The sequence below is a fragment of the Diadema antillarum genome, unplaced genomic scaffold, assembly GCF_040938485.1.
Source record: "Diadema antillarum isolate AM-2024a unplaced genomic scaffold, OU_Dant_1.0 seq00000124_RagTag, whole genome shotgun sequence".
Taxonomy (NCBI): domain Eukaryota; kingdom Metazoa; phylum Echinodermata; class Echinoidea; order Diadematoida; family Diadematidae; genus Diadema; species Diadema antillarum.
In genome coordinates, this window is record NW_027271204.1 from 1880308 (window position 1) to 1908240 (window position 27933).

At 40.2% G+C, this 27933-nt stretch overlaps 1 protein-coding gene across 1 annotated transcript in view; it reads left to right on the top strand.

The window, feature by feature from the left end:
- LOC139727249 (kazrin-like) overlaps window positions 1-22502 on the top strand; it is a 44722-nt gene extending 22220 nt beyond the window's left edge. The window contains exons 3-15 of the mRNA XM_071638206.1: window positions 3934-4051; window positions 6829-7041; window positions 7958-8265; window positions 8775-9000; window positions 10306-10320; window positions 12879-13088; window positions 14397-14599; window positions 15120-15232; window positions 16143-16377; window positions 18243-18344; window positions 18826-18992; window positions 20526-20679; window positions 21122-22502. Coding sequence (XP_071494307.1) covers window positions 3934-4051; window positions 6829-7041; window positions 7958-8265; window positions 8775-9000; window positions 10306-10320; window positions 12879-13088; window positions 14397-14599; window positions 15120-15232; window positions 16143-16377; window positions 18243-18344; window positions 18826-18992; window positions 20526-20679; window positions 21122-21259 — 2202 coding nt within the window. The 3' untranslated portion in view covers window positions 21260-22502. The remainder of the gene's footprint in view (window positions 1-3933; window positions 4052-6828; window positions 7042-7957; window positions 8266-8774; window positions 9001-10305; window positions 10321-12878; window positions 13089-14396; window positions 14600-15119; window positions 15233-16142; window positions 16378-18242; window positions 18345-18825; window positions 18993-20525; window positions 20680-21121) is intronic.
- Window positions 22503-27933: the final 5431 nt, after the last annotated feature.

Here is a 27933-nt window from a genome sequence, read left to right on the forward strand (position 1 = left end):
TGCAATGACCTAGACCTTCAAATAAATGGAAGTGCTGGCACCATGAAATAAAACCCCTCAAAAGGTAGATGTCTAATGTTTGCAGGTAGGCCTACATAGAACAGACACATGGTAATGTCCATTCCGGCAAGTTCCACTCGCCTCACCTCACATTTAGTTCTGGTCTGTAAAAGTGTGCATTACACAGTATATAACACCTGGGTCCTGTTTCATCAAGCTGTTCGTTAAGTTACGAATGACTTAAGAACGACTGGTAATCAGTTTATGTGCTGAATTATTTAAATTCTGATAAGTATAGCACATCAGAACTGATCACCAGTCATTCTTAAGTCGTTTGCAACTTTAAGAACAGCTTGAAACACCCCCTGGCTGTAGAGCTAAAACTGGCTGTATTACCATATGGCACGCTGATAGCTTGCAGGTGCTGGTAGAATACATTGTTGTTGCTGCCAGTATTCTAATGCTACATTAGTTACGTTCAGACGGCAGGCCCTAACCTCGAGGTTAGGAAACCTCGAGGTGTAGCTCTTGCCCCCTAACTACGACGTGTGTCCACACGACGAATCTTAACCTCGAGGTTACAAAACCTCGAGGTTAAGCTTCTGCCCCCCCCCCCCCCCCCCCCCCCCCCCCCCCCCCCCCCGTAACTACGAGTGGGTCCCACTCGATGTTAAAACCACAAAACCGGAAGTTTCAGCCCACACTGCTAACAAGGCGTCTATTTATTCTTTAGTCGAACCCTGTCGGACTCGCTTACAGGTACTCTTTTTCTCTGTCATGGTATGCAGAGATAGCACTGCACTTATGACTTTATGCCTTTATGAAGATATTCGCCGAAAACATTTTATTTATTTTTTTTTTTAGCGTCGGAGAAGAATATAGAATACAGTAGCGAGTTCGACGTGTTCAGTTTCAGAGATCAAGCGCGTGGGAAGAAAAGATGATGTTGTTGTGTCGTGCGTCATACGTTTTTCACGTGTAGTGTTTGTTATATTTGTGGTGTACGTTTGGGAGGTTGACCCGGAAGCTGAGGGAAATTGTGGGGGCCGGAGTTTACGGCGAGGTCACTCTTAACTTCGAGTTCGTTGTGTTTTGTGTCCACACGGTGCTTAACTACGAGTGGGGACCCCCCGCGGCTCGTGGTTAGAGCGCTAACCATAAGATTTCTCGTGGCTCGAAACTTCGAGCAAACCTCGAGGTTTGCTAACTACGAGTGCTTCTTCACGGTCCCTAACTACAAGCTCTAACCTCAAAGTTTCCTAACTTCGAGGTTAAGGGCTCCCGTCTGAACGTAACTATTGTAGAACTGTAGTGTTGTCAAAGTATACTCTCACTTGTGAGGTGTGCATGAGCCCAGCTGTTTTATAAGGTAGGTGTAATACAATAGTTTCTGTACCACAGCATTCCATTGCATCAGTGAGTATTTTGTGGAATGAGTTGTGGTGTAGTAATTGGATAATGCAAAAATCATCCTCAAGCGGAGTCTTTGGACACCCCTGGCTCTGTTAAAGGGAAGTATACATATATAGATCTGTTCAGTGTTACAGATATCGAGATAGCCTCTGCTCTTCTACACTGTAGATGTCATGAAACTTGTCTTACGAGTGTGATATAACTTTATTGTCATTTTGGACTTGTGTGCTAAAGATGGTACTTGTGGATCTTAAGATGAAACGTGTGGATTTGTTGACAGTTTGTACAGTACTTTTCCTCATTTAAAACAGTAGCACGACAAAGTGCTTTGAAAAATTTTACAGATGCACCCACACAGTTGCTGTAGCTGTGTGGTATTGTAGTATGAAAGCAATACATTGCTTGATAGAAGTTTCGAGGATGTCATAAACCCTAGTCTGTTGACAGTCGGTTTCAGGACATGCGTGCCAGATGGCAAACTGAGCAATCCAGGATATATCTGTAAATGTTAGTAGTAAAGACAGGACAAGAATTGAGGAATTTAAACTTATCCATGAGAAGGGAGAAATGTATTGAGTTGACCCAGATTTCTTGAAGTTCACCGAATTCAGTGTGATTTGACACTTTAAAACATAGAAATGAATTGACCCTGATTTCTTGAAGTTCACAGAATTTATTGTGAGGGGGCAGTATGAACAGGAAAGTGTCCCTCATATGCCAGACACTGCTGGGGGTCTCCGACTGAAATCACTGGCCCAGTGTGGCTCAAATTGGCCACTCTTGTGGTTACCTTAGCGACAAGAGAGCAGCCATGGCCGTTATGTGGCACTACCTCAAGGAATAGAATGACTCTTAAACTTAACATAGTCAATGAATGGATAAAACAAACAAACAAACAAACAAACTTCCAGTAACCTTTGACGTCCTCTTTCTTCTTTCAAGAGAAACAAAAAGGCAGTATGGTGTGCAGTGTACCCCATCATGTTCTAGTGACAGAAGAAATTGTCATTAATCAGCCTAATGATCGTGATGAAATTGAATCACTAAATATTAGGCAAAGTCTGTCCAAACATAGGCTTACAACTGCCCCCCCCCCCCCCCAACTCAAGGACCTTTTTACTCTTAAAATTTTCTTTCTACAGTGTTCAGAAAATGAAACTTATGCAGCAAGAGTTTGTATGTCAGATATCTTATTTACCTCTTGTTTCATTATGTTAGATTAGAATGGAGGCCAGTTTTTAATTCCTCTAAAGAGGTTTGGTAGCAGAGATTCTTCATTCTTTTAAAACCCTGAGATACTTTTTGATTTCAAGCATGGAGCTTCTTGTCTGAGAATCCACACGCTCCTTGGGAAAACTTCATCCTCCACTCATCATGGGAGAGGAGATTCGCTCCTCTCAGACAGACGAAGGAGTCTTTCCCTCTCCGTCTTCCTCAGCAGTGGGGTTTGGAGAGCCGTCTTATGAATTGAGTACATCGCTGATGGATGACTATGTAAATTGACTGGCAGTTTCATCTGGTAAATGGATTGCGATGACATTACAGGGGGGAGGGGGTGGGTAGGAGCGGATGAAGGGGAAGACATGGGTATGTCTGCTCCTGGTTTGTGGGATGCATCATCACTAGGGGGAACATCACTGACCGCATCCGACGTGGTGCATGGTTTCTGCTGGTAGTCACAGGAGATGAGAGTTCTGAAAGTTCTGTGAGTGATTCAAACATTGTTGTATTATTAAGATGGAAGTTGTCAGTAGCTTCTGATTCATACACTGATACCCACAGCTGTATACACCCAGAGATGGAACATCACATATCTTGTGACAAGCTGATCACGGCTGTGCCTGCATGCCACATCAGTAATCCCCCGCTTTCAATTTTGAGATGTTCTTGATTTAAAGTTGCATCACTGTACTGTACATGCTAGGCACAGTGTGTGTGAAGGTCTGTGAAGAACACACAAAAATCCATGTACATGACATACTGTGTGTGGGTTTTTTTAATTTTGTCCATTTTTAGTGGAAGGATTTGCAGCTGCAGGTAAATTGAGTCAGGGAATGAAACATCACATCTAGATGTACCATTATTTCAATGGGATTATATTTTTGTGACATCATCACTTCTGGTTTGAGTGGTGGATGACTGTAGTATGCTACAGCCATCACACGTTATGTGTAATTCGACAGACTATCTGGCAGAGTAATGCATCATGCTCCAGTGTGATGTTCTGTGTCTGTGTTTGCTGTCAGTTAGGCACCCTGGATGGCAAAGATTGATAGATTCATATAATTCTAATTTTCTTCATCTTCCTCTCTCTTCTTTCCCTCTCTATCTATCTATATATCTATCTATCTATCTATCTATTTCTTTATCTATTTATCTATCAATCACTGTATTTATTTATTCATTTATCTATATGTCTATCTATCAATCTGTATATGTATTTATCTACTATCTATCTATCTATCTATCTATCTATCTATCTATCTATCTATCTATCTATTTCACTCTTTCTCTCTCCAGAATGCCAATCAAGAAGTTGATGCATTGAGAGAAGAGCTAGCAGACACCAACAAGAGGTTAAGTCAGATGAGCACAGACTCAGCACCAGCCACCCCTGACAATGATCAGGACAACAAAGGTAGTATAGTCATCTCCAGGTTGCATCTCTATCCCATTTCCTTACCCCATGCCACCCCACTCTTTGGTGGTCTTTTCCACATTCCACCCATACATCCATCCATCCAACTATCCATCAATCAATGTATCGATCTCACTTTAATAACCAGTTATCTAAGTAGTAGCAAACCATGTATCTATCTATCTATCTATCTATCTATCTATCTATCTATCTATCTATCTATCTATCTATCTATCTATCTATCTATCTGTCTGTCTTTCCAACAATCTATGTACATTGTGTATCTATCTTTCCAACCATCTATGTATCTATCTATATAGCTACATAGCTATCAATCTATCTAGCTATCTATCTATCCAGTCAGAGTCAGTTCTTATATTCATCCATCTGTCAGTTTAGCCACAGCCATTCATCGATTCATTCATCAATCTGCATACATCTATCCTAGCTGTCCACTAATTCATCCATCTACCTATCCATTTGTCCTTCCATCCTTTTCTCTAATAATTTGTCTATCCATTCCTCAATCTATCCATCCCACCCTCCATTAATCAGTCTATCTATCCTTTAATCTATTCATCCCACCCTCCATACAATTGGTCCATCTATCATTTGTTCAATCTTTTCATCCCTCAATCTTTCCATCCCATCCTTCAAAAATCTGTCTATCCATCCCTCAATCTTTCTATCAATCATTCTATTAATCTGCCCACCCACCATCCATCCATCCATTCATCCATCCATGTATCTTAGCCACCTAGCTTTTTCATCTGTCAATCTATCTTTCAACCTTTCCATCTATGTGTCCACCACCTGTAAAGTGAATCTCCCTCACTTTCCCTTCTTCCCAAAAATATGTCTGTCCCTTTCAACATCATTCAATGCTTTGTGTACAGTAGTACCTTTCCACATACCACGTCACCACGGTACCGACCACCTAAATAACAAGTCACACCGAAGTATTCCATTAAAGCAGCCGCGGGGAATCCCGAAGCATGCAGGGAGAAACGCCACTGTCACTTAACGTGACACGATTCATGCAAACATTCCCAGTCCATGTGATGGCATGGCATCATCGTCAGACCAACTCAGAAGACTCTGGAAGACATGTTTGGGGGGGAGGGGGGGTGCACCCTGGTAGCTGGTCATTCACCAGGGGATAAGCACAAAGCCCATTAACTTGTGTCGATGACAGACCACTCCCCCTGAAATTGCATAGCTCCTGTGTATATACCACGCATGGATTATTCCATCACCAGAGAGATATGGTTATTATAAGAAGCTCCGTCTACTTTTTTTTTTTCAACACATTGTTAGATGCACATGTCAGTTTCAGTTTAGAAAAAAGCATTCTTTCCCTTTTGTGAAATTTGTGTAGGATTTTCACACAAACTTTCCTGCTTCATCGGTGGAGAGCAGCCAAAACAAATTTTATATGCCAAAAATTTGGGTCTACATAAATGGCTGATAAGCTTCTTACAATAGACTTGTTCAGTTTCAGTGTAGAAAAGAAAAATGAAACAATAATAATTCTTGTAGGAAGCACACCCACTTGTCCAAATCAGCTTTTAATCGAAGGTGAGGTGACTCATGTTATGACGTAGTCCTCGGGGACTGGCAGGTTTCTTTCGTTTATCCATATTTTGTTATTGCCCCCCCCCCCCTAAAAAAAAGAAGACAAAAAAAAAAAGAAAAAAAAAAAAAAGAAAAAAAGAAGGAAACAAAGCATGTAAAGATAAAATACATATAGATATCTTAGTTTTTCTAGGACCTGAATTTTCACTTTGCTGAAAGGAATTTTCATTATAACTGTGTTCATCATACTTAACAGGAGTGCAATTATCATGTTATAGGCTTGCTGAAAAATTCGCCAACAGGACTTCTTACGGGTTTTGAGAAGCACGTATCAGGGTAACCATAGCAACCGTTGTGGCGCCAGGGTGGCACGTGTATACATGACCTACATTTGGCTCTCTTTAGTCTCTTCCCCAGATGTCATGTAATGGGGAGAAGATTGATGTAATCGGGAAGTGTTAAAGTTTAATGGCCTCGTTTTTCATAAATTTGATGTTCTAAATGCTGGATGAGTGGGGGTGAAAGTTAGCTAATGCGATAAAATGAATCACATTGTTATCATAACGAGACCAGCTATGGACCATTAATGCCATAAATTGTCAATATTTTTTGGCAGGTGTGTGGGGAGTCTGGTGCCAGAATATTGTGAATTATCCCATTTTGTGCACTTACCACGATCTTAAATAATCAATTAGAATCTCAAATCACTCATAATACCAGTATATCTATAAGATTTATTTGTACCCTTGGAAGTGGTACTGAACAGTGGAAGCAAAATTGTCTTACCCTGGTCCATGGCATTCGGTGGTAGGACGGTGATGCACCATTACTTTGTGGCTTTTGGTTCATGGACCAATCAACTACATGATGCATTGATTTGCATGATTTCCATTTTTTTGTTGCTGTAGCTGTACTTATTTACTCATTTATTGTTTGTCATCATTTATAGTAATGATATGATGATTGTAATAGTAATGATAATAATGACATGATAATGTTATCTTAATGTTATATCAGCATGATTGTACTTCCACCACCACTACTACTACTACTGCTGCTCCTACTTACAATGATAACAGTAAGTGCAATAATTGTTAGAGTGTCACAAATAACACAATGAGTGTTGCCATCATCATTGCTGAGACTGTGAACCCATTTCAGTACAGTAACATTTTCTTTCCTTCTTCTCAATGTCCCAACAGAATGGCAGAAGCAGCAAGACCAGCACGAGCTGCAGAAGCTGCGCGACAAGTGTGCCCGCCTCGAGATGGAGAACAAGAGCCTCCTGAAACAGGTGGATGATGCCCACATCCTGGGGCGGAGCCCAGAGGAGGAGGTGCCCAGCGCCAACGAGCTCAAGATCCAGCTGACACAGACGGAGCACGAGCTGGCAAGGGCCAAGGAGGCCCTGAATGGTGGGTGATGGTGTCAGCCCCCCTCCCATCCCAACCCATTCCCCCCTTTCCCCCATCCTCCATCCCCCATCCCCATCCCCCTACCCCTACCCCCTCCCCGTAGGGGAAGACATGGTGATGGAAAATGTAGAGGATCAGGGTCCTGTGGCACAAGAGCTGTGTTGTGGCTTAGTGGATAAGACCCTGCACATTTACTGTCAATATTAAGGTCCCTGGTTCAATTCCCCTGGCAGCAATTAATGTGCCCCATGGCAATCACTCTTTATCCTCTTTGCTTCATTTCTTCCAAGAGGACTTAGTTCTGTGTTCATCAGTTCATTAGTTCTGTGGCTGCTTGCATACATGCATTTATACCTTCCTTCGTGGCCATGTAAACAAATCATAATTTGATGATGGCAAATCTGACTTGTGAGGGGCTCATATGTCAGAATGTGTGGATGAAATAAAAACAAAATCAAGAACAGAATTTTGCGCAAGATTCATTGCATTTGGCATGTCTATAAAAACTGTAAATGAAGGAATAATGGAAGCACTTCTTTGGAGTATCTTGGTCCTTGGTGTAAAGAGTATAGGCAGAGCAGAAGCAGATGAAGTCTGTTGAGTTGTTGAGAGCAGTGTTGAAAAGAAGTAAACTTTCTGTACTAGTCCATGAACAAAGCATGACCATTCTCATGCATCTGGGCCCTGTTTCATAAAGCTGTTCGTAAAGTTACGAGCAACTTACGAGCGACTGGTGATCAGTTTTGATGTGCTATACTTACCAGCATTTCCATAATTCAGCACAAGAACTGATCACCAGTCGCTCGTAATTCATTTGTAACTTTACGAACAGCTTTATGAAACACCCCCCTGGTCAGTCTGTGTACTATTTAGTAACTTTGTGCCGTTTCCCTCCCATCTCGAATCCACCGACCAGCCATGAAGGCGGACCGGAAGCGGCTGAAGAGCGAGAAGGTGGACCTCCTGAACCAGATGAAGCAGCTCTACTGCACCCTGGAGGCCAAGGAGGAGGAGATGCGAGACTTCATTCGCAAGTACGAGCAGCGGATGACGGAGAGCGAGGCCAGCCTCAAGAAGATGGTGGCGGAGAAGGAGGAGGTGGAGAAGGACCGGTGGGAGATCCTCAAGCGGGCACGGGAGGCGGCCGAGCGCTCCGTGGCACTGCGGGAGCAGCTGGACAAGAAGGAGAAGGAGAATGAGCTCCTGGAGGAGGAGAAAGAAAAGGTGAGTTTAGGGTCTCAAAGGTAAAACATAGATATCTCTCAGAAGGAATCAAAATTCACCTTCCACTATTTAGATATTGCTTGCCCTACAATTTTCTGGGTGTTCTGTGCAAATGTTTGAGAGGTTCTGGGAAAGAAGCTGTCCTCATCACCAAAACAAGATTTACAGGAATCCCACATCTGGTAATGCATGTTCCCACATTCTCTGAATCAAAATAAATAAATGAATAAATGAATGAATGAATACATAGATAATTGGATTAATGAATAAATGAATAAATGAAATAACAATAGATAAATAGATTTTTTTTTTAAGTTGCCATATCCAATAGAATCGTGTAAGTCCCCAAAATCCTCTTATCATCTTTCTAGTTTTGAATTTCTATCAGCTCATTTGCAGAGATTATGAGTAAAACTAAAGTTAAGTTTGTAAGTTTTGCAAGTTGCAAGTTAGAGAGAGGGAGAGAAAGCAGGAAGATATCTAAACCGAGTGATACTGTGCGTTGCTAGGTGAGACGGCAGCTGATCATGGAGAGGCAGGCCCCTCGCATCATGCTCAGCACGTCGGGCAGCATCAACGACTCCATGCTCATGGGCTCCCACCACCGCGACGGGTCCATCGGATCGGATAGCGCCCTCTCGCAGGGCGCCGAGGCAAGCACCCCAGGCTCCGACCTGCCGGAGACTCCGCCCATGTCGGCGAGAAGCATCCGGACCACCCATTCCTTCATCTCAGGTGAGGCATCCGGGGTATCCCAACTTGGACATACCTGTGGTTGAAAGAAACCAGTCCGTGCCAACTAAGCATCTGATGAAAGTGGATGTGTGGTTGTTTTATTGCATATCTGGAATATCTTTTTAGGCAGGAAGCACCTAAAGTGTATGATGAGGGGATAAAGTGCTGCTGTCTGTATGTGTAGGTACAGATGTGGCATTCAGGTTTCGCTCATTGCTCTTGAAAATGCTGACACATTCTGGACTTGATGTGTGATTGAGAAAAGAGAATCATTTCTCCAATGTATTGATTGGAGAGTTTGATCGTGTTCAGAAAAGATATTCATTCTCCAATGTATTGATTGGAGAGTTTGATCGTATTCAGAATGATTATTAAGAAAATTGATTGTCACCTTAAAGGTAGGGGATACCTTTTACAGACCTCCCCAAATGCAGCAAAACATTCAATATGAACCTCAGGGGGCTTGTTTAGGCATCTGCTGAGAAATTTGGAAGTCAACAGTTATCTACAATTTGAATAATGCACAAAACTCAACGACTCAGTAGTTCTGTGTGTCAGCCACACTTAAGCCTTTCTGTTGCAGTCTTCTGTATTTTTTATCTATAAACACAAATCTTAAAGTATAAGAGCTGATTTAATAACATATAGAGTGTGTGGCAAGAATGTATATAGAAATGTTTGTAAGTTTTGATGAACTTTCTTCACAAAATATACATGATGGACACACATGCAGTGCATGGGTCTGCAAAGCTAGCCTAGTAATGTACTGGAATTTACGGTGAGCCCCGAAAAAAATTCAATTCAAAATCTAACGGTCAATAAAAATGTACTAAATGTTACCTTCCACTTTCAATACTTTATGGGAGTTTCTAAAATGATACTCTCTTCAACATACCACTGTATTTATACAACTCTTCATTTAAGGCATGCAAATGGGATTCCCTGCCTTTAAGGAAAATAAACTGAAAAATAAATGGGAAGAAAAGATTAAAAGAGAAAATAATGGAAAGTGCAATATGTCCTGCAAGTATTTTACATACATTGTAGAAAAAGTTGAAGGGTGTCACTACAATATTCGAATCATGTTTATAGGGTAGATGTGTGATCAAAATTGATTGCATAAAGCTTTGACAGGCAAAAACCAAACGAAACAAAAGACGACAACACACTAGAGCCAATTCAGAACACAAAATATAGTCCATACGATGTGCTAATGAAACTGAATCCATCACTGCTTCCACTTGATTATGAGAGTGAGAGTTTGTAATGCCTTTATCTTTGATTTATTTTACGTTACACGCAAAGTCCAAGAGTACAGAGGTATGGTCTCTTCCTTAGCAGCATTTCACCTAACATTTGAGTGACTCATTTCAAAATCAGAACAAGACAAACCACTTTTTGTGTCAAGAGTCATGCATCGTGCCCATTGTGTTGTTGATCGTGTGTGATCATACACGTTCAGTGTGTTAACATGGGATGAATGGTGGGGGTGTATTGTTCTGTTTCATTTAGATTGCAGATTGACCGTTACATTCATAACTTATTAGTGGAAAAATAGGCATTTTCTTTGCTCATTTTTCCACTAATAAATTATATTCATTTCTGGTCAGATTTCTTCTGTTTCCGTTTGTTACATTCATAACTTGCAAGATATGAAGTGTTGTGATCTTGCTGTCAGTTTTTCATTGTCAAATTTGTTGCAAGGATGTAGGTTATACCACAGTGATCATTTTGACCAAATACTGGAATGTAAAAGTTTGAAGGTTATGCAATACCAGAGAGTCATTTCAATAGTTGATTGGAAGGGCATTAATGCTGTGCAGTGTGTGTACAGCACTAAGGCCCTTCTGTTCTTTAGCCAGTTGTTTCTGTCTTTGAGGTTACTTTGCCATTATGCATATCAATCGTGTACATGTACATACTATTAGAGCATGAAGGACAGATGTCCCAATTCATTTTTGTCTTATATTCACCGTAGTGATGGTTAGACAGTTGCATTGATCATATGGCATTTTTGGTTTCATTGTAGCTTATACATTATATTTCAGCATTTTGAGTTGCGAGAAAAACAGAGAAATCAGAGCATAGTTAGGAATGCACATATCATTTAGTTTTTCCATGCATAGATCTGGCTTGAAATCTATTTCTAATTGCATAATGGCAATCATAAATGGGTTTGGTATTGTAGCAATCTGTACCAGTATTAGGACAGGAACTTTATTTAGTATGATATAAATGTGCATGAATTGTAAATGATGGCTAATTTAGCTGTCCAGTGGATTACGAACGATCTGATTTCATTTCCCAGGAGATATCCTTGTTGTCTGACCCCTTTTTGGCATCTTTCAAGTCTTTTTGTCTTAATCTAATTAAATATCTCCCATCTGTATATGTGCTAATGATTCTAACTTTTTACTTATGTACAGCTGTATTTATTTATTTGTTTATTTTGTCTATCCCATATGGATGGGAAGAGAAGAAAAAGTTACTTGTCCTTTTAAGAAGGCTGTTTCTAGATGGGAAGCATTTGCAAAGCCAGTTCGTAGTTAGCACACACCATAAGAAGTGAACCCATTCAGTCATGAATTCCTGAAACCCACTATGTACGTACGGTTCCCTGTCCACACCACATTCGGTCTGATTACTCTCAAACAATGCTCTGACAGCTGTTGAGGCTCTCCAAGAACAGCTTTCGTGCCCGCCGTGGAAAAGAAAAGTTCCGCGTCTGTGTCACGGTATGAACGGTCAATTTGCATGCGCTTCGAGTTGCCATCAAACTGCAATCCCCGAAGCAGCTCATTCGCAAACAAAGCAAAACAAAATAAGAATAGATAAATAGATGAATATTTTGGATTAGAAAAAGAAATTAAAAAGATTTTGAGCCTCTCAATGCAAATGACCTCATTATGCTAATTCACAAAGCCTAACTACGAACTCGCTTACCCATATCTTGCTTTGTTTAAAATACTTTTAGGAGAAGAAAACATAGTGATTATTGCCATTGCATCATTTCCCAATTCCATTGAAAAAGAATGGAGTACAAAATGAAAGCATTGCTCCTTCGTTCTGATAATAACTATATGATCTTGAGTGTGATTTGTGTGTACTTATTGCACTAGAGCCGCCATGGTGTTTGTGCTTTTGCCAAAGTATCTGCACATTTGCACCTTTTTGCTTATGCCCGTGTGTTTTGTTTCTTCTCTTTTGTTGTTTCTCTTTGTCTGTCTGTCTGTTTGTCTCTCCTCATTTCTATCTCTCAATCCACAACAAAACTAAATTAAAACATAAATCCCCCTCCCCTCCCCTCCCCTCTCCCCCCTCCCGGATTTGCCAATAATCCAACATCAAATTAACAACCTTTTCCTTCCATTCCCTATTCCATATTTGCCTTAAATACCTCTGACAAATTACTTTCTTGTTTATCTTATGTCGTCCTACTTTCCACTCTGTTAAAAAAAACCAAAAAAACCTTCTTGTCATACCACGACAATCAACCACCTTTACCTATGCATGAATGTGTATTTCTCCTGTATGCATGTCATGTACCATCACAAAATGACCTCTCTATGCAACTATGATATTTCTCTGAAATTCAAAATCATATTTGATTTGTTACCATTCTAAACTGTGCCTGATACATTATTGGTCATGTACAAAATGGTCTGTATCAACATGTTTTGAACCAACCTACCTATATATTATTTTGACGTCACATCCATTCAAACTTTCTATAACTGAATGCCACCCTTTTCATTTGATACCCACCGATTCCATCATATATATGATTTTCTTATTTAATCATGACACAATAAAATCCCATGTCCCAATGAATGTCGTCCCTTCAAAACACATCGACATTCCCGATTAAAAAAATTTAGATAATACTTCAGCCGACAGCGAAAGCCGGGAGTTCCTCCTGTCACCGGCCGAGCACCTGTCGAGGTCGTCGGAGGAGCTGTGCAACTTGGAGACGGCGTCTACGACATCCAAGGAGCGCTTCAAGAAGCGGAAGCAGAAGAAATTCAACTCGCTGTCGAAGATCTTCGGCAAGAAGAACCGCGCCACCCTGGAACAGATCGTGTTTGACGGTGAGCTTTTTTTTTTAATGTCAGATGGTGGTCGTTGGGAAAAGAGGAAAAGTACTTTGCAGCTGGACCAAATATCTTCTCAGCATATGATCTTAGCTTCTTGTTTTGTGCTTTTTTTATGTGTAGGTACTGTTTTAATCGTGTTTGCTTTGATGCCATCCTTTTGTCCTTGCAGATAGGGAAATGCCACGCTTAATGAGCCATGAAACCACATACTGTAAAAGTGGAAATTTTCGTGGTGTTGAAATTTCCGTACATTTTGCGCAACCAGAAACCAGCACGGAAATAAAAGCATGCAAATACTTTCGCTTGCTATATGTTCCAGTCGTTCATGTCTTGATTCTGTGGAATTTAAAGCATGCAAGACTTATCCCGTGTGAATAATTACTCACGCAAAAATATCTACTTTTATTGCAGTAAGGAAATTTGCTACGAATGTGTACATTGCGTGCCAGTCCAAGATGAATGTGCTTCCGGGAGGTTGATGCACAAATGTTCGCTATAAAAAAAAAAAGGAACAAATTTATGCTCTCCCTTTCTCTGACCTTTTTGGGGTTTCTTTTTTTTTGTGAAGGAGATGGGGGCTCTGAGGGGCCAGGATGGGTAGGTACCAACTGTACACTATCTAACAACAGGCAGGCCATGTGTTGCACATCATATTAAGTGCCTTCCACATTCTCAACTGCAGCTTATGGGTTTGCAGTCATTGGTACATGTAGTTTATTTCCAGCGGGGAGAGTGACTAATTCCACCAGGCTTGATGCTTCGTCACGAGCGATGTTCCCTCGGAAAAGAGAAAGTTCCTTCCTGTTCACGTTAGGAAAGTATTTTGGAAACAACAAAAGAAGGAAAGAAAAAAAAAAGAGGGGTAAAAGAAAAGATGTGACTGAAGTCGGGGATTAATCATTTCTGAGCATACTAAGGGTGGAAGTGTGTAGGGTGAAATCAAATTTGTGGCGACAGGAATCAAAAGTTTGAAGCAAATAGGGTCATGATGGTCAAGGCCGTATCTGATAAGCAGTGAGCAACACACATGCCCACACACTTCTTCCATTTTCACAGAGGATAGATGATGCATGAGTCAGGAGTGGGGGGGGGGAGGATTGTGCAGAGTAATTTCTCGATGGTTACCTCAAACTAAAGGGTGAAGTCAAATAGAGGAAACAATGAAGTTTCATTAAAACCCGAGAAATGAGCAAAAAATACACCACACATTTTCACAAGGTTGTCGCGATATCATGCGTTTACGTATCTATATAAGTGTTCCCATTAACGCTCTTGTCTTTTGCTGCATGTCGCCCTCTACAGACACGAACCTGTCCAACTCCCGGCACAGCAGCACCCTGGAGCTGTTCTCGCTGGACGAGCAGGAGAAGGCGCGGCTGGCCGAGAAGTGCAAGTCGACGCCCATGTCGCAGTGGAAGGCCAACATGGTGGTGGCGTGGCTGGAGCTGGTTATGTGTCTGCCACAGTACAGCAGGGCCTGTGCCGAGAACATCAAGAGCGGAAAGGTAAATGTCGTCATCGTCATCATCATAATCATCCTCCTTCGCATCATCATCAATCATCATCCTTAGCATCATCATCAATCATCATCATCATCATCATCATTAGTATTACCTCCATCATCATCATTATTACCATCATCATCATCATCATCATCATCACCATCATCATCATCATCATCATCATTATTATCATCAGGAATCATCATCATCATTATTATTGCCACCATCATCATCGTCATCATTATCATCAGCAATTATCATCATAATTATCATCACCATCTTTATTATTTTTATCATCGTTGTCATCATCACCATTATCATCATCATCATCATTGATTATTATCATTTCAGCCAAAGATGTGAGTACATATCATCTCAAAGTGTGTATGGATCTTATTCTTAAATGTATTTTCCTGTCAATGTGATTTGAATGAATCTGAGTTTGAAGAAACAGTGAGCTCAGTCAGAAAACCTTGATACACTTTATGATCCTGGAATGTCGTGTCTCGTCTCTTCCCCTCAGGTGCTCCTGGGTCTGTCGAATGCTGAGCTGGAGTCCGGTATGGGAGTCAGCAACGTGCTGCACAGGCGGAAGCTGAGGCTGGCTATCAACCAACACAAAGTGCCTAGCGACTGGTGAGTGATGGGTCTTTCTCATCTCTCCGGTGTTATGTCCATGCTGGAAGGTTTTTACGACAAAACAGACATTTTAACCTTCCCCCAACAAACCTGCTGTGCTTATGATTAAATGAGTCTTTTGTTCAGGGTACACTGCCTGATGCATGTAGTAGTACCAGGGAGTTGGAGATGTCCGTGTTCTTGACAGGACACAGACCAATGACAATAGAACTCTCATAGAGTTCATGATGTTTGTGCATGCCATCACAAATATGTCTAATGTCAGTGACATGCCTTGTATGCCACGTCTTTGAGAACATGTAAATGTAATGTGATGAATAGAGTTATTTTGTTAGGGTTTTTGTGATGAAATATGGACCAGTACTGTGTATAAGAAACCGGTGTGATTAACTTAAAAACTTCTCTTGAGTCACCCTGATCTGTAAATGAGTGTTTATTATGATTCCACAATGAAGGGTTTTTGCTTTTTCGGCTTGGTATTTTTCACACAGAGTCCTATTCAAAGTATAATCTTGTACATACTCTTAAAACCAAAACCATGGTTCACAGTCATCGAATCCTTAACCTGTTAAAGATTAAACCCGAGTATACTCGGTCAGATATCACCCGAGTATACTCGGTCAGATATCAGCGGAAAATGTTTGTTATATCAAAATCAGTCCATCCTGAACTGGATAAAAATTAGTTGGGGGGGGGGGGGGGGAGATTCGAGGCTCACTGATTGGTGATATGAATCTTGGTTGATGGTTGCTTCACTGTACTCCTCTAAATCTTTTCTCCCCTCTTTTCCCTCCCCTTTCCACTTTTCCACATCTACTACCCTCCATCCCTACCCCACCCCCCCCCCCCCCCCCCCCATCCCTCTGGATTCCACCAACCTCAATTTTTTCTCCCTGTGGCCCTGCAGCAAGTTCCCCAAGGCGGCTGAGCTGGACCACTGCTGGGTGGCCCGCACGTGGCTTGGGGACCTGGGTCTGTCCCAACACTCGCTGACCTTTGAGGCAGAGCGGGTGGACGGCCACGTCCTGAACAGCCTGACCAAGCGAGACCTTGAGAAGTACCTCAAGGTGACGAGGAAGTTTCACCAAGCCAGCCTGCAGCATGGCATTGAGCTTCTTCGCATGCTCAAGTTCAATAAAGCAGTGAGTTTTCGTTTGTTTCTATGTCTGTCCGATTGTGTCATGGATTAGTAGTCGCACACACTGATTTTGTGTAAGGACCGAAAATAGGTGAAATGTGTCAGCCTTGCCATTCTTGAGTTTTTCACATTTTCTGAAAGAGCAAGAGCAAGGGATCATAAAAGGAACAGAAAATTGTGTGTTTGACATTTTTTCGTAAACACTTTTTGGTAGAATAGTGTGATTAGGTGTGTCTATAGAGTCCTCTTTTCATTTCTTAAAAACTCTATCCATACCCGTGAAAAATCAGGTAGACTTGTCCATAATATTATACTCTAATTTGGCAAAAGCCAATTTATGAATGAATTTATCATTTGATATGAATGAAGTTGTTGCATAAGTTTGCCTGAGCAAATTCTATATTTGTTTCTGTTTGCAGAGCTGTTGTTAGTTCTCAGTTTAGTAAGAATCATGTGTGGTATAATGCACCAGGATGGGTTTTTACTCCTCGCGTGCTAAAATCAAGCAATTTTGATGAATAAAAACTTCTTGGTTAATTGCATGTGACGCAAGTAGCTTGTCAGTCACCCATCCATATCTATTGGCAGCTTGGTGAGGAGAAAGCACTTAGAGGGGTTGGGAAGAAGGGAAGAGCAAAAATCAATTTCACAGTCCAATTACCAGCACCTCAAGAAATGAAGTGTGCAAACCTCACCACAGCCATGGGTGAATTTTGTTATACTCAGAAGCTATTGTCTTACCATCATTCCATTGACACCTCTGGATTTTACTGCACATCTTACAATTTGAGAGAGATTGGACGAAACTAGTTCAATTTATGAAATCTTGCAGAGACCAGGAAAAAAAAAATCACAGTCATTTGTGAATTTCAAACATCGGGATTAACTCTCATCTTCCAATTTTGGGATCAATCATTACATTTTTTATGCTTTTGGTTCCACAACTGAAGTATTTGGCCAGATTAGGGCTCATATGAAAGAGACTGTTTTGTACAGCACCCTATGAAACACTTCAGACTAAAATGCAATATTGTAATAAGATACTGCTTTGCACCAGAGACTTCTTGTAGAAGTTTAAGTGTATTGCTAAATGCTGACACACCTCCCATATAATGGTTCCTACAAGTATTTGTTCGTGTTCTGATGAAGGAATGTTTAAAGCTTTTGCTAATTTGGATATCATTGTCACCTATTGAGATGTACAGTCTGTATGTATAACACAGGTTTCTCTCTGATACATGTAGGTGTTAAAGGAAAGCAAAACCCAAAGAGCAAAGAATGTAGATTGATTGAACGCTGCAACATTAGTAGAACACATCATTGAAAGTTTGAGGAAAATCGGACAGTCAATGCAAAAGTTATTAATCTTTAAAGTTTTGGTGTTGTAATGGAGACTACTAGAATTCATGACATCATGTGTGGACAACAGTGGAAAGAAAATATAAAGAGAATTCTACAAAAACTATTTTTTCATGAAAATTACACATTCCATCAACTAGATACTGTTTTTGTTAAGGGTAGTAAATATTCTGCCTGCTTTCTGAGAGCGGTTTGTGAAGTGCTCTTTAATTACGCTAGAAAAGTGAAAGCATGTTTAATTTTCTTCATATTGTTGTCCACACATGATGTCATAAACTCAAGTAATCTCCTTATCCAGTGGGTCCAACACCAAAACTTTAAAAATTGATAACTTTTTGCATCGATTGTCCCGATTTTCCTCAAACTTTCACTGATGTGCTCTACTAACGTTGCTAACGTTAATGTGTGAGTTGTTGTTGACAGCCCTGCAGAGTGCAGCTACAAACTCCAGACCACATGCTCACTGTGTCCATGCATGTCTTGTCCTTTTCTCCATCTCCCTTGTTTTAGATGCTGGCCGAGAGGAGAGCCCAGAGCCAAGACGTGGACATTGACCCCTTGGTCTGGACCACACAGAGGGTCATGAAGTGGGCAAGGAGTATTGACCTCAATGTGAGATGATGATTGTTTGTTGTTATTGTTGTTGTTGTTGTTGTTCTTCTTCTTCTTCTTCTTTTTTATTTCTTTTCTTTTGTGTTTTGTTGTAGAGCTTTGAAACAACCCTTCCCCTCAATGTTAGAAGATTGCTTGTCGTTGTTTTCCTTTTTTGTCTTGCCCTCCTCCCCCCTAAAAATAAGAAATAAAGGGAAATGAAATAAATAGAATGACTAAGAATTGTAAATCATAATATTCTGATTTTTGTATGTTTGCATTTTTGTTTTTGAAGGACTTGCTCTGTATTTCTAGTTTGATTTTAAATAGGAAAAAGGCATCATTCTTTCTAGAAAACATATTACTAATAAAAAGAATGATACTAGATTTTATATGTAAGTATATAAGAGTTCAATGCACTGTATTGGTCTCAAACAATTCCTAAAAAAGTAGCAAGCATGGAGTTGTGATTATATCTCCTCCTTTTTTCTCTCAATATCAGGAGTATGCAGAGAATCTACAAGACAGTGGAGTCCACGGCGCCCTCATGGTCCTAGAGTCCTCATTTGATGCCGAGGCCATGGCCAATGCCCTTGGTATTCCATCCAGCAAGAACATCATCAGGAGGCACCTGACCACCGAACTCAATGCACTTGTGCTGCCTGCCAGGTGAGAGCTTGGCTGTACCAGTGATGCTGGTCATTGTATTCCAAATAATTTTGTGATATGCAGAGATGCCAACTGTTACTAATTACCTCCGCCAAGGGAGGAGGTTATGTTATCGTTACCGTTGCAGAGACTCCAACTCTCCCGTTTTCGACGGGAGATCTCCCGCCGAAAGCCCATTTTTGCAAAATCTCCCGTTCTCCCGTTTGAGATTTGATTTCTCCCGCCCTGGCTCTGTGTCTCCCGGTGGAAAGGATTTCTTACTTATTGCTATCGTATGTTGAAAAAATAAGCCTTATATAGCACCAGAGAACATCTAGAACCCTTGGAACTTCATGCTTCGCACACATCAACTTGGAGTCTCCCGTTTGCTAGGGGTTTCGGGCGGGAGAATCTCCAGATCAGAAGGTGCTTGGGATTGGAGTCTCTGCCGTTGGTTTGTTGGTTTGTTTGTTTGTTTGTTTGTCTGCGTGCAAAATAACTCAAAAAGTAGTTAAGAGATTTTGATGAAACTTACAGGAAAGGTTTAGAATGACACAAGTAACAAATGATTAAATTTTGGTAGTGATCCAAGTATATTTTGGGAATTTATGAAGGATTTTTTTATATTTTGACAGGTAGAGTCAATGAACTTGGGAGTTCAAGCTGCGCATTTTTGAAGTTTTCAAACGCGCACTAAAGTGCATGCTCTAGTTTCTGCTAGGGCGAGGCGTGCCGCGCAGCTGAGGGTTTATGACGTAATAAAGGCTTCTATATTGGGAAATTGGGCAATTTTTCAGCATGTATACCTATGGGTGGAAATCACTGATCTCTATGGAAGAGCCCAAAGAGCTTTCCACCATTGGTGGAGAGGAAAAAAATCTCTTTGGGAAGAGCAAGATCATCGGTGGAAAGTAGCTGTGTGGGGGAGGTCTGCGCTCTTAGAGTGCTTTTCTAGTTTTGCAGTGTTTTGCTCTCTTTTTTTTCACTTCAAAAATTCTGCGAGTTTGAATTAGAATGCTGGGTTTTTTTTTCTCAATTGTATTACCACACATACCTATTGCAGAAAAGAAAAAAAAATACTGCTATTTTCACACACACAAAAAAAAACACCTTTTCAGCCCTCAGAATACTGCAGTGCTGCTATACAAGGTGGACATCCCTGAATATGGCTCAGAGGGACATTTTAGTCTCAGTGATTGGTGACATTCATCAATTCAGAACTAGAAGGGCACTACTGCATCTAGTTTTGTAGCAGTAATTGAATGCCCTTCTGGATTTCAGCTGAGGACATGATGCATTTTCCATCATCACAGTTCAGTGCATAAAAGGCATTATTTACTTGAACTGTATGTATTTGTTTAAGAATATTGAGTGTTACTGGTGTCATTCATATGAACAGACATATTTTAAGCTGAGCCGAAAGTAGCACTCAGTTTTCCATGAAAACAGATCTTTTGGGTTCACTGTTCATCCATGTTATTTACTTTGAATTGTTTTGTTGTTGTTCTTGTCCCCCCCCCCCCCCCCTTCCTTCCTCTTCCCACCAATATCCAGATCTGCCTTACAAGCCACCAGTGGAGACAGAGAGACCCCTACCACCACCACCACCAGACCCCGCCGCTCCAGTGCTGGCGCCCTCGGCAGCTCCTCCTTCCACAGATCCTACCATAGCAATGGGGAGAGCGGCAGGAGTAGACCCACCTTTAGGGTGAGTCTCGACCTCTGAGAAGAGGCAGTTCAAATGACATCATTCAGTGCTTATTATTGTCATTACTGAAAGGAAAAATATGGAAGAGAAAGACATGAATGACATTTGTAGCAGAACTTTTCTCCTTTTTTTGTTATATTCTCAAGGTGATCTCTTGTAATTGACAGTACTTAAAAAAAAACAAAAAACTGTGAGGTCCATCTTTGATTGCATTTAAACCAACATCGAGATGGGTATGTGGGACTGTTTTGTCATTTTTTTAAAACTTTGTTCAATGCATCAATAGTAAAAGATTACCATAGAGCTGTATTAGTATGAAAGTCTTTGGTCTTTCATTTAACATTGAAAGAAAAAAATATGTACCTACAGTATATGATAATTTTCAAGGGGCTATCTCATACCGTAGACTGACATCAAATATCTCCCTTATTTCTCTCTGTAGGGCTCACTGGGTAGAGCCCTGGGCCGAAAGCTTCGGCAAGACATGAACGCGTACAGCTCAACTTTCAACGCCACGCCGGAACAGATCAGATCAAAGTCGAGAAGCCAGGAGCTGAGCGGGGAGAGCACAGCGGTATAGAAGGGCGCCCTCTATCATCACTGACTGTGTAGTATTCAGAGCGAACGAACCCCAAGGGGGAAATCCAGAGAGATTGTGGGAGGGTTCTTCGAGGCGTCATGCAGTGCAACGAAAGCTTGCCACGATATCGATCCCGGAATATCATTTTATTTTGTTGCTGTGAGACAAACCCGAATCGTACGAGGTGCGCCACACACATACAGAACGTTAGGATGCAGACTGGACTAGCGACATGTGGTGTGGATCTAATCGCAATTCATCGATCGGAGCAGTTTGAGTCTTTCACGAAGGATCTGCCATTGGAGTTTATGGAATACTTGACATTGTTGTGATGCAAAGTGAAGGCATGGTGTGAGAAAGTGTTGGAACAAGCTGTTGGGAAAGCACTGGTAAAATCTCAAATCTGAGCTCTTAAACAACTTCTATGAAAATCAAAAATATTATTGACAATGACATTGCATATTCGGTGAAACACAAAGGTTCACAGACTGCGTGAAAACAGTTTCCAGGGCAAGTCATGCAAGACATTGCCCTAAATGCTGACGGATGGCGTGTTTTTTCAACCAACTAGCGTTGCTCCGATTTCACTGACGAATTCTTGCTCAAATTATGTACGAAGCCTCCAAGAGTTTTACAGAGAGGAACACATACGTGGTGCTGATACCGTACACAAAGTGTCCTGTATAATTTGCTCAACACAAAGAGTAACTTTTTGTATAGAACTAGTGTCACAGAATACATTATTTGATGAGGATAACTGCTCATTCTATATTATGAAAGTCTGTGTATTCAAACCCCAAAAATAAAAACAAAATTTTTTTCCCCCTCTATCTCTCCTTTGCTGCATCAATAACTTTGTTCTGGGGAAAGTGGGGCTTATTACCAAAGCAAAGTAAATGTGATGATTTTAGCATTACATTGGGAATGACATTAATGAGGCAAGCACCAGGGCCCCATTTCATAAAAAGTGGATATGATAGCAACTCTTGCTGAAATGGTAATTGTCATAGTAACAAAAAGAATCCAGCTTCCTGATTGGCTGTTGCTATGGGAAGTTGCCATTCCAGCAAGAGTTGCCATCCTAACATCTTTTATGAAACAGGGGCCCGGGAGTATTTGGTAATGGAATAAAATTTCTTGCTGAATATTGCAGCCATAGACCAGAGCCACACAATTTCAGTCTTGCTTCTCACGCATTGAGCTAGTGTGGGTTTCTGCTGGTAAGACCTCCAGCAGTGGTGGATGAGACCAAACATCGATTTGGGATTCGTCCTCTCGTGACGGGAGTTCGGTACCATGCATTCATGAAGGAGGGAACAACCACCACTTTTTTTTTTTGCGCACAAGACAAACTCTGGAAACAATCAAACAGGCAGACAGCCGGACAGACAGACAAACAAACAAAGTAATAGACAATGTAATGTTTTTTGTTTTTTAGTGGAAAAATGAGCAAAGAAAATGGGATTCCATTGGGATTCATCAGCAACGAAATAAAATGAAGACACTGTGATCCGTAGTCTTCAGATATTATATGCCGTGGTGATTTCACAAGAGCTGAGGGACTGAAGGTTTTCCTTTAGAAGTTCATCTAGTGAGAGAGAGAAAAAGAGGAAAGGGTGAAGAATTAACAATGGCTCGAAATATTGAATGTATAATTGTACCACCGGTTGTGCTCTACGTATAACTTTACACTGTAGAACATGCATTATACTTCTCAGGATGTATTCATAGACTTGTATGACCAGACTCTTGTACGGATACAGATTCTGTGATGCCTATTTACATCAGTTAGACTTTAAAGGACAGTCACTTATTCACTTGATGTTTCCCTTCTTCATCTGTACAGAAAATAAATTCATCTATGCAGTTCATATACTTATTTGTTGGAGTGATGAAAGGAAAATAGCTTTTGTGCTCTGGAAAGACCGCCAAAGTAGTGGGTTACAGTGCTTGATTATGGTAAAAAGCTAAATGCAAATTGGCAACATTTGCTTATCATGCCATCAGTGGAGTTGAATGTCACTATGAAAATAAAGGGAAAATTATGATAAAATACTAACACCATCCATTTGTAAGATATTGAAATAGAAGCCATATAAACAAATATTATATTTGTGAGATTGATATAATTTTTCTCTATTAAAATGCACAATCAAATAGAAAATGCAATCAATTCAACAGAGCATAGGATGTATTGCCTGATTGCTAGTAAAAACATAAAAAACAAACCCTTATCATAGCACAAATTTGTCACAAGTCACTTTATGTACTGCAAGCCATATGTATATATTTGTTACATAACCAAATTTTGAAAATCGTTCCGCTTTCCACTGTGTCAAAGTTATTTTTTATCTTTCGTATTACACTGTATACATGTTTCACGTGCAATCATAAATAGGTTTGTTACAATATATGCCAATGTCTCTCTTTGCATACTGCTTACACCGTAAAGAACCTCCTGCTTACCAAATGAGGTTTATATTTGAGGGGGGAAATGGCAAGGAGGGAATAAGATTTAGATGCACATTGCTATTTTGGACACTCATATTTTGTTATGACCACATACTACACTACGTACAAACATGCATATCTTTTTTCATTTATTTATTTTACTTCTGTGGTCATAGTCAAAGTGTACATTGTAGATGACAATTTTTTTTTTTCCACTTGTATTGCTAGTTGGACTATTGTGATGTCATCTGCTCGCTGTTATTATCTTTACTCTATGTTCTCTATGTCTGAGGTCATTCAACTTCTAGCACACTCTTCCATTGATGTCTCTAGTGCATTACACCACTTTCTGCGCAGAGGCAACTGATTTCATGTCATATGTGGTAATACTGATATGAGTAATAATAATGAGCCTCTTTTCGAGGAAAAGAAAAGAAAAAGGTCTTTCCCAACATTTTCAAACATAAAAATTGCTTCCCATCCTTTTGTTGGAGGGCTTGCTTCTGTATTGTCATTGATGGTACAGAGGAGATGCTATGGAATAGTGATTTTTATGAGGACGCTTCGAGAGCTGAATGACAAGACTATATAAAAAGATAAAAAAAGAGGGTGGGGTATCATCTAGTGCAACTATATTATTAATATCAGAATGAAGGTGTATGCAAATCAGAGCTTTTCTGTGAAGAAGTGGGCCATTTATCGGTTTGGAATCCATGTCGGGTTTATTTACATTAACGCACCTGTGTCTTTCGCGGTATCATTAACGCTTCTCAAAAATAACTGCCACATCAAGTCATAATTCAGCAAGTGTAGATATAATGACATAATATGCTATGCCAGTGTGTATTGATAATATTCATTCAGTACAATATGATTCTCAGTAGGTGTAAAAGAGCAGCAGAAAGGGAGAAAACATGCAAGCCCTCCCCCCCACCCCTGTTGGTTCAGATATTGATGCAACGACTACCAGTATTTGCTGTCGTCATTAGTTTCATAATGCCAGAGTTTGAATCTCGCCAAATTACTTTTTTGTCAGACGTGCTGGTGAAGTTTAATCTTAAAATGTCCACCTGGTTTGCCAAAGGACACGTTTTAATGATTTGTTGCGCTCACCAACTTGCATGACTGAATCCACCATCTGATACCTAATGTGCCGTCACTGTGGCAGGGAACAGCAAGGGAGGTGGGTCGGAAAGGATTGAAATCAGTCAAATGACAGCAGAAATGGGTTCAAGGAGACAAATACAAAAACATTTCATAGTCCTTGCTTTGAAGGGGAGTGGTTGTGCAGCATTATTTTTTTTTCCATCGGTCATCTAATGCTGAATTGGTCGAGAAAAGAAGAGAAGTGATGACATATATGTATATATTTGTCAAGAGAAACCATTCACGGCGTATAATGGATAATGGGAGGCACTGTACCTACTTCCATTGTTTGTCAGAAAAATCCTTTGGTGATTGAATGCTGACATACAACGACATACGTCAGCTATTGTGAGAGAATAATTGAATTGTCACAAAATCATTATGCATATTAATCAAGACTGAATGAGTCTGGTATGTTTTATTGATTAAAACAACATTTATAACATATTGACAAAAATTGATGAAAAAAAAAAAGATATTTGTATATTTTGCACTTTGAAGAGTTTCTATAGATATTTAGAGATTATTTTCAACAAAGACGGCAAAAATTGTTGTCAGAGCTGTTGATAGGAATCACTACTGTTTGTGGGTTTGTACGACGTTATGGCAGTTCACTTTATACAGTTATGCTGTGAGACATTTCACTTCAGTTGTTGTTATGCTTTAATAGTTTGTAGCATGATTTGATATTCTGTACTGTGGGCTCGCTTTAGTAGTTTCTTTTTTCTCTCTTTTTTTTTTCTTCAAAATTTCACTCTTGCAGATGAAATATCACCTCTTTGTTAAGAGTCCTTTAATTTGTCAACCTCTATGAAGACCTCATTTCTATAGCTTTGGTACAATGTATATCTCCTATGTAGGACCTGCCTTTTTTTTCTTTCATTCATTCTGTCTTTCTGTCTTTCTTTCTTTCTTTCTTTCTTTCTTTCTTTCTTTCTATCTCACTGCGGGAATCACCTAGGTGAACCCAGATGACTGAAGATAAAAGGCGATTGTTTTGATCTGCAAGAAATATTGTCTGATCAATCGCAGGTGTGAAATACCTTTGGAAAGAGTTGGGAAATGTTTACCCTCTGTCAAGACCGGGGGAAAGCCATCTGATAGGACCCACCTGTTCGATGATAAGTTCATGATAGGTAATGCAGTATTTGCAATGTATCAAGAAAAAAGAAAGAAATATAAGAAAATGCCTTCAAATCACATGCAGAGGTTAAAGTTCAGACCTCACACATGTGATGCATGGAAACGAGGGAAAAATAGAGCCCCTTCTCTTAGCCAATTGCTGCAGTCTCATTGAATTCATAACAGAGTTAAGTTTTAAAACCTCATTTCCTATGTTTGATGATATTAGATCTCGGTATTTGACCCACCGTGTTCTGTCAATATGCTGCTGGCAATGCTACTGTAGACTACATGTTTGAAGTCTCATTCTTGCCATGTGTGAGTTGTGGTCGAGCAGGTTGGGTTGCCGTATGCTATTTGTACTTAACTTAACCTAAAAGTCAACTTACTTGCACCATAGGCAGTTTGTGCTTTCCTCTTTGAGGCGAAGTGTTAAAAATTTTTGATTTGAAGACTTTCATTGGGGTGGTAATGTGTAGATGTAATCAAAGGTCTTTATTAGGAGAAATTCATTGTTTCTTCACCGAAAGTAAGCTTTTTCCTCTTAACTATTACGGTCCTCTTGGCGACCTGTTTACTTAACAGTGTTCATAGAATTTTAAGATATTCATCTTGAAATGGTTAAACCAACAGAAGAACGGCTGTCGACAGACGTATGGGCAAAGGCTTTGAGACTGAGGATATGCATGGAAGGTACAATTACTTGTAAATTTAGTGAATTGTTGATATGAAAGATTACTGTTCACTACTTTTTAGTGTTCAAGGATCCCATTTGCATAACTGATTTACAAATCTAACCAAAAGATTCACCTCTTCACTACTTTCTCTCCCCCTTTCCTCTGGGAGCATTTCACACTTTCCTTGGTCATTTGCAGAAACCGAAATCTACATGACTGATCTGACTATCATACCAAGTGTGCCCATTTTTTATTCTCCCCAACACTTGTGTTGCAAAAGTGGATTTACCTGCCCATTTATTATCGCTATTTCTGTCATTTTTCAACCTGTTTGCACAATTTTCTTTTTTCATTAAGTGTCACAGTATATAAGTGAGAGGCAATAGAGCTGCCAGCGTGTGACAGAGAGCGAGGAGTGAGTATTTGGTGTGAAGATTTGTAAGAGACGAAAATAAATATATCTATATATATTATTGTATTTTAAAACAAACAGAAAAAAAAGGACAACTGTGATCTGGGTAATCATAGTTTGATGAAATAAAACCTGAAAAATTTCAGCATTTATTAACACGCCTGTTTCCTGTTGTCTGTGCTTCATCCCAAATAGTAGGTGGTGATGGTGATGACGACAATGACTATGATGATGATGATGATGATGATAGTGACGACGATGATGATGATGATAGTGACGATGATGATGATGGTGATGATGATGGTAACTATGATGATAGTGATGATGATGATGATGATAATAGTGACGATGATGATGATGATGATGATGATGATGATGATGATGATGGTGATGGTGATGGTGATGATGATTAAAATGACTGATATGATGGTGCTAGGTAGAGATTCTTGTAGCAGTGATTGTGGTGGACCGCGTAATACTGATAATGATGATTAAGATGGGATCATGGTGGTGGTGTGATACAGTAGATAGTAATAATGGCAGCTCAAGATATTTTGACACAGATGTTACTCCTAACTGATGATATCAGTGGCAATGAGTAGGGGGCTCTGGTGTTCATCGTTGCTGTGACAGTGATGATTGTGATGATGGGGTACGATTGGGGATGGAGGATGAAGAGGAGTAAACTTTAATAGTGCTGTTTGATGAAGATGACAATGATGGTTATGACGATGTAGTTGGGTAATGATGATGGTAAAGATGATGGTGATAACAATTGAATGATTGTAATAGTAGTCTTGATGACTTTGATATTTGACAAAGACAGTAGTCATGGTAAGCATGAATATATATTACAATAAGAGCCT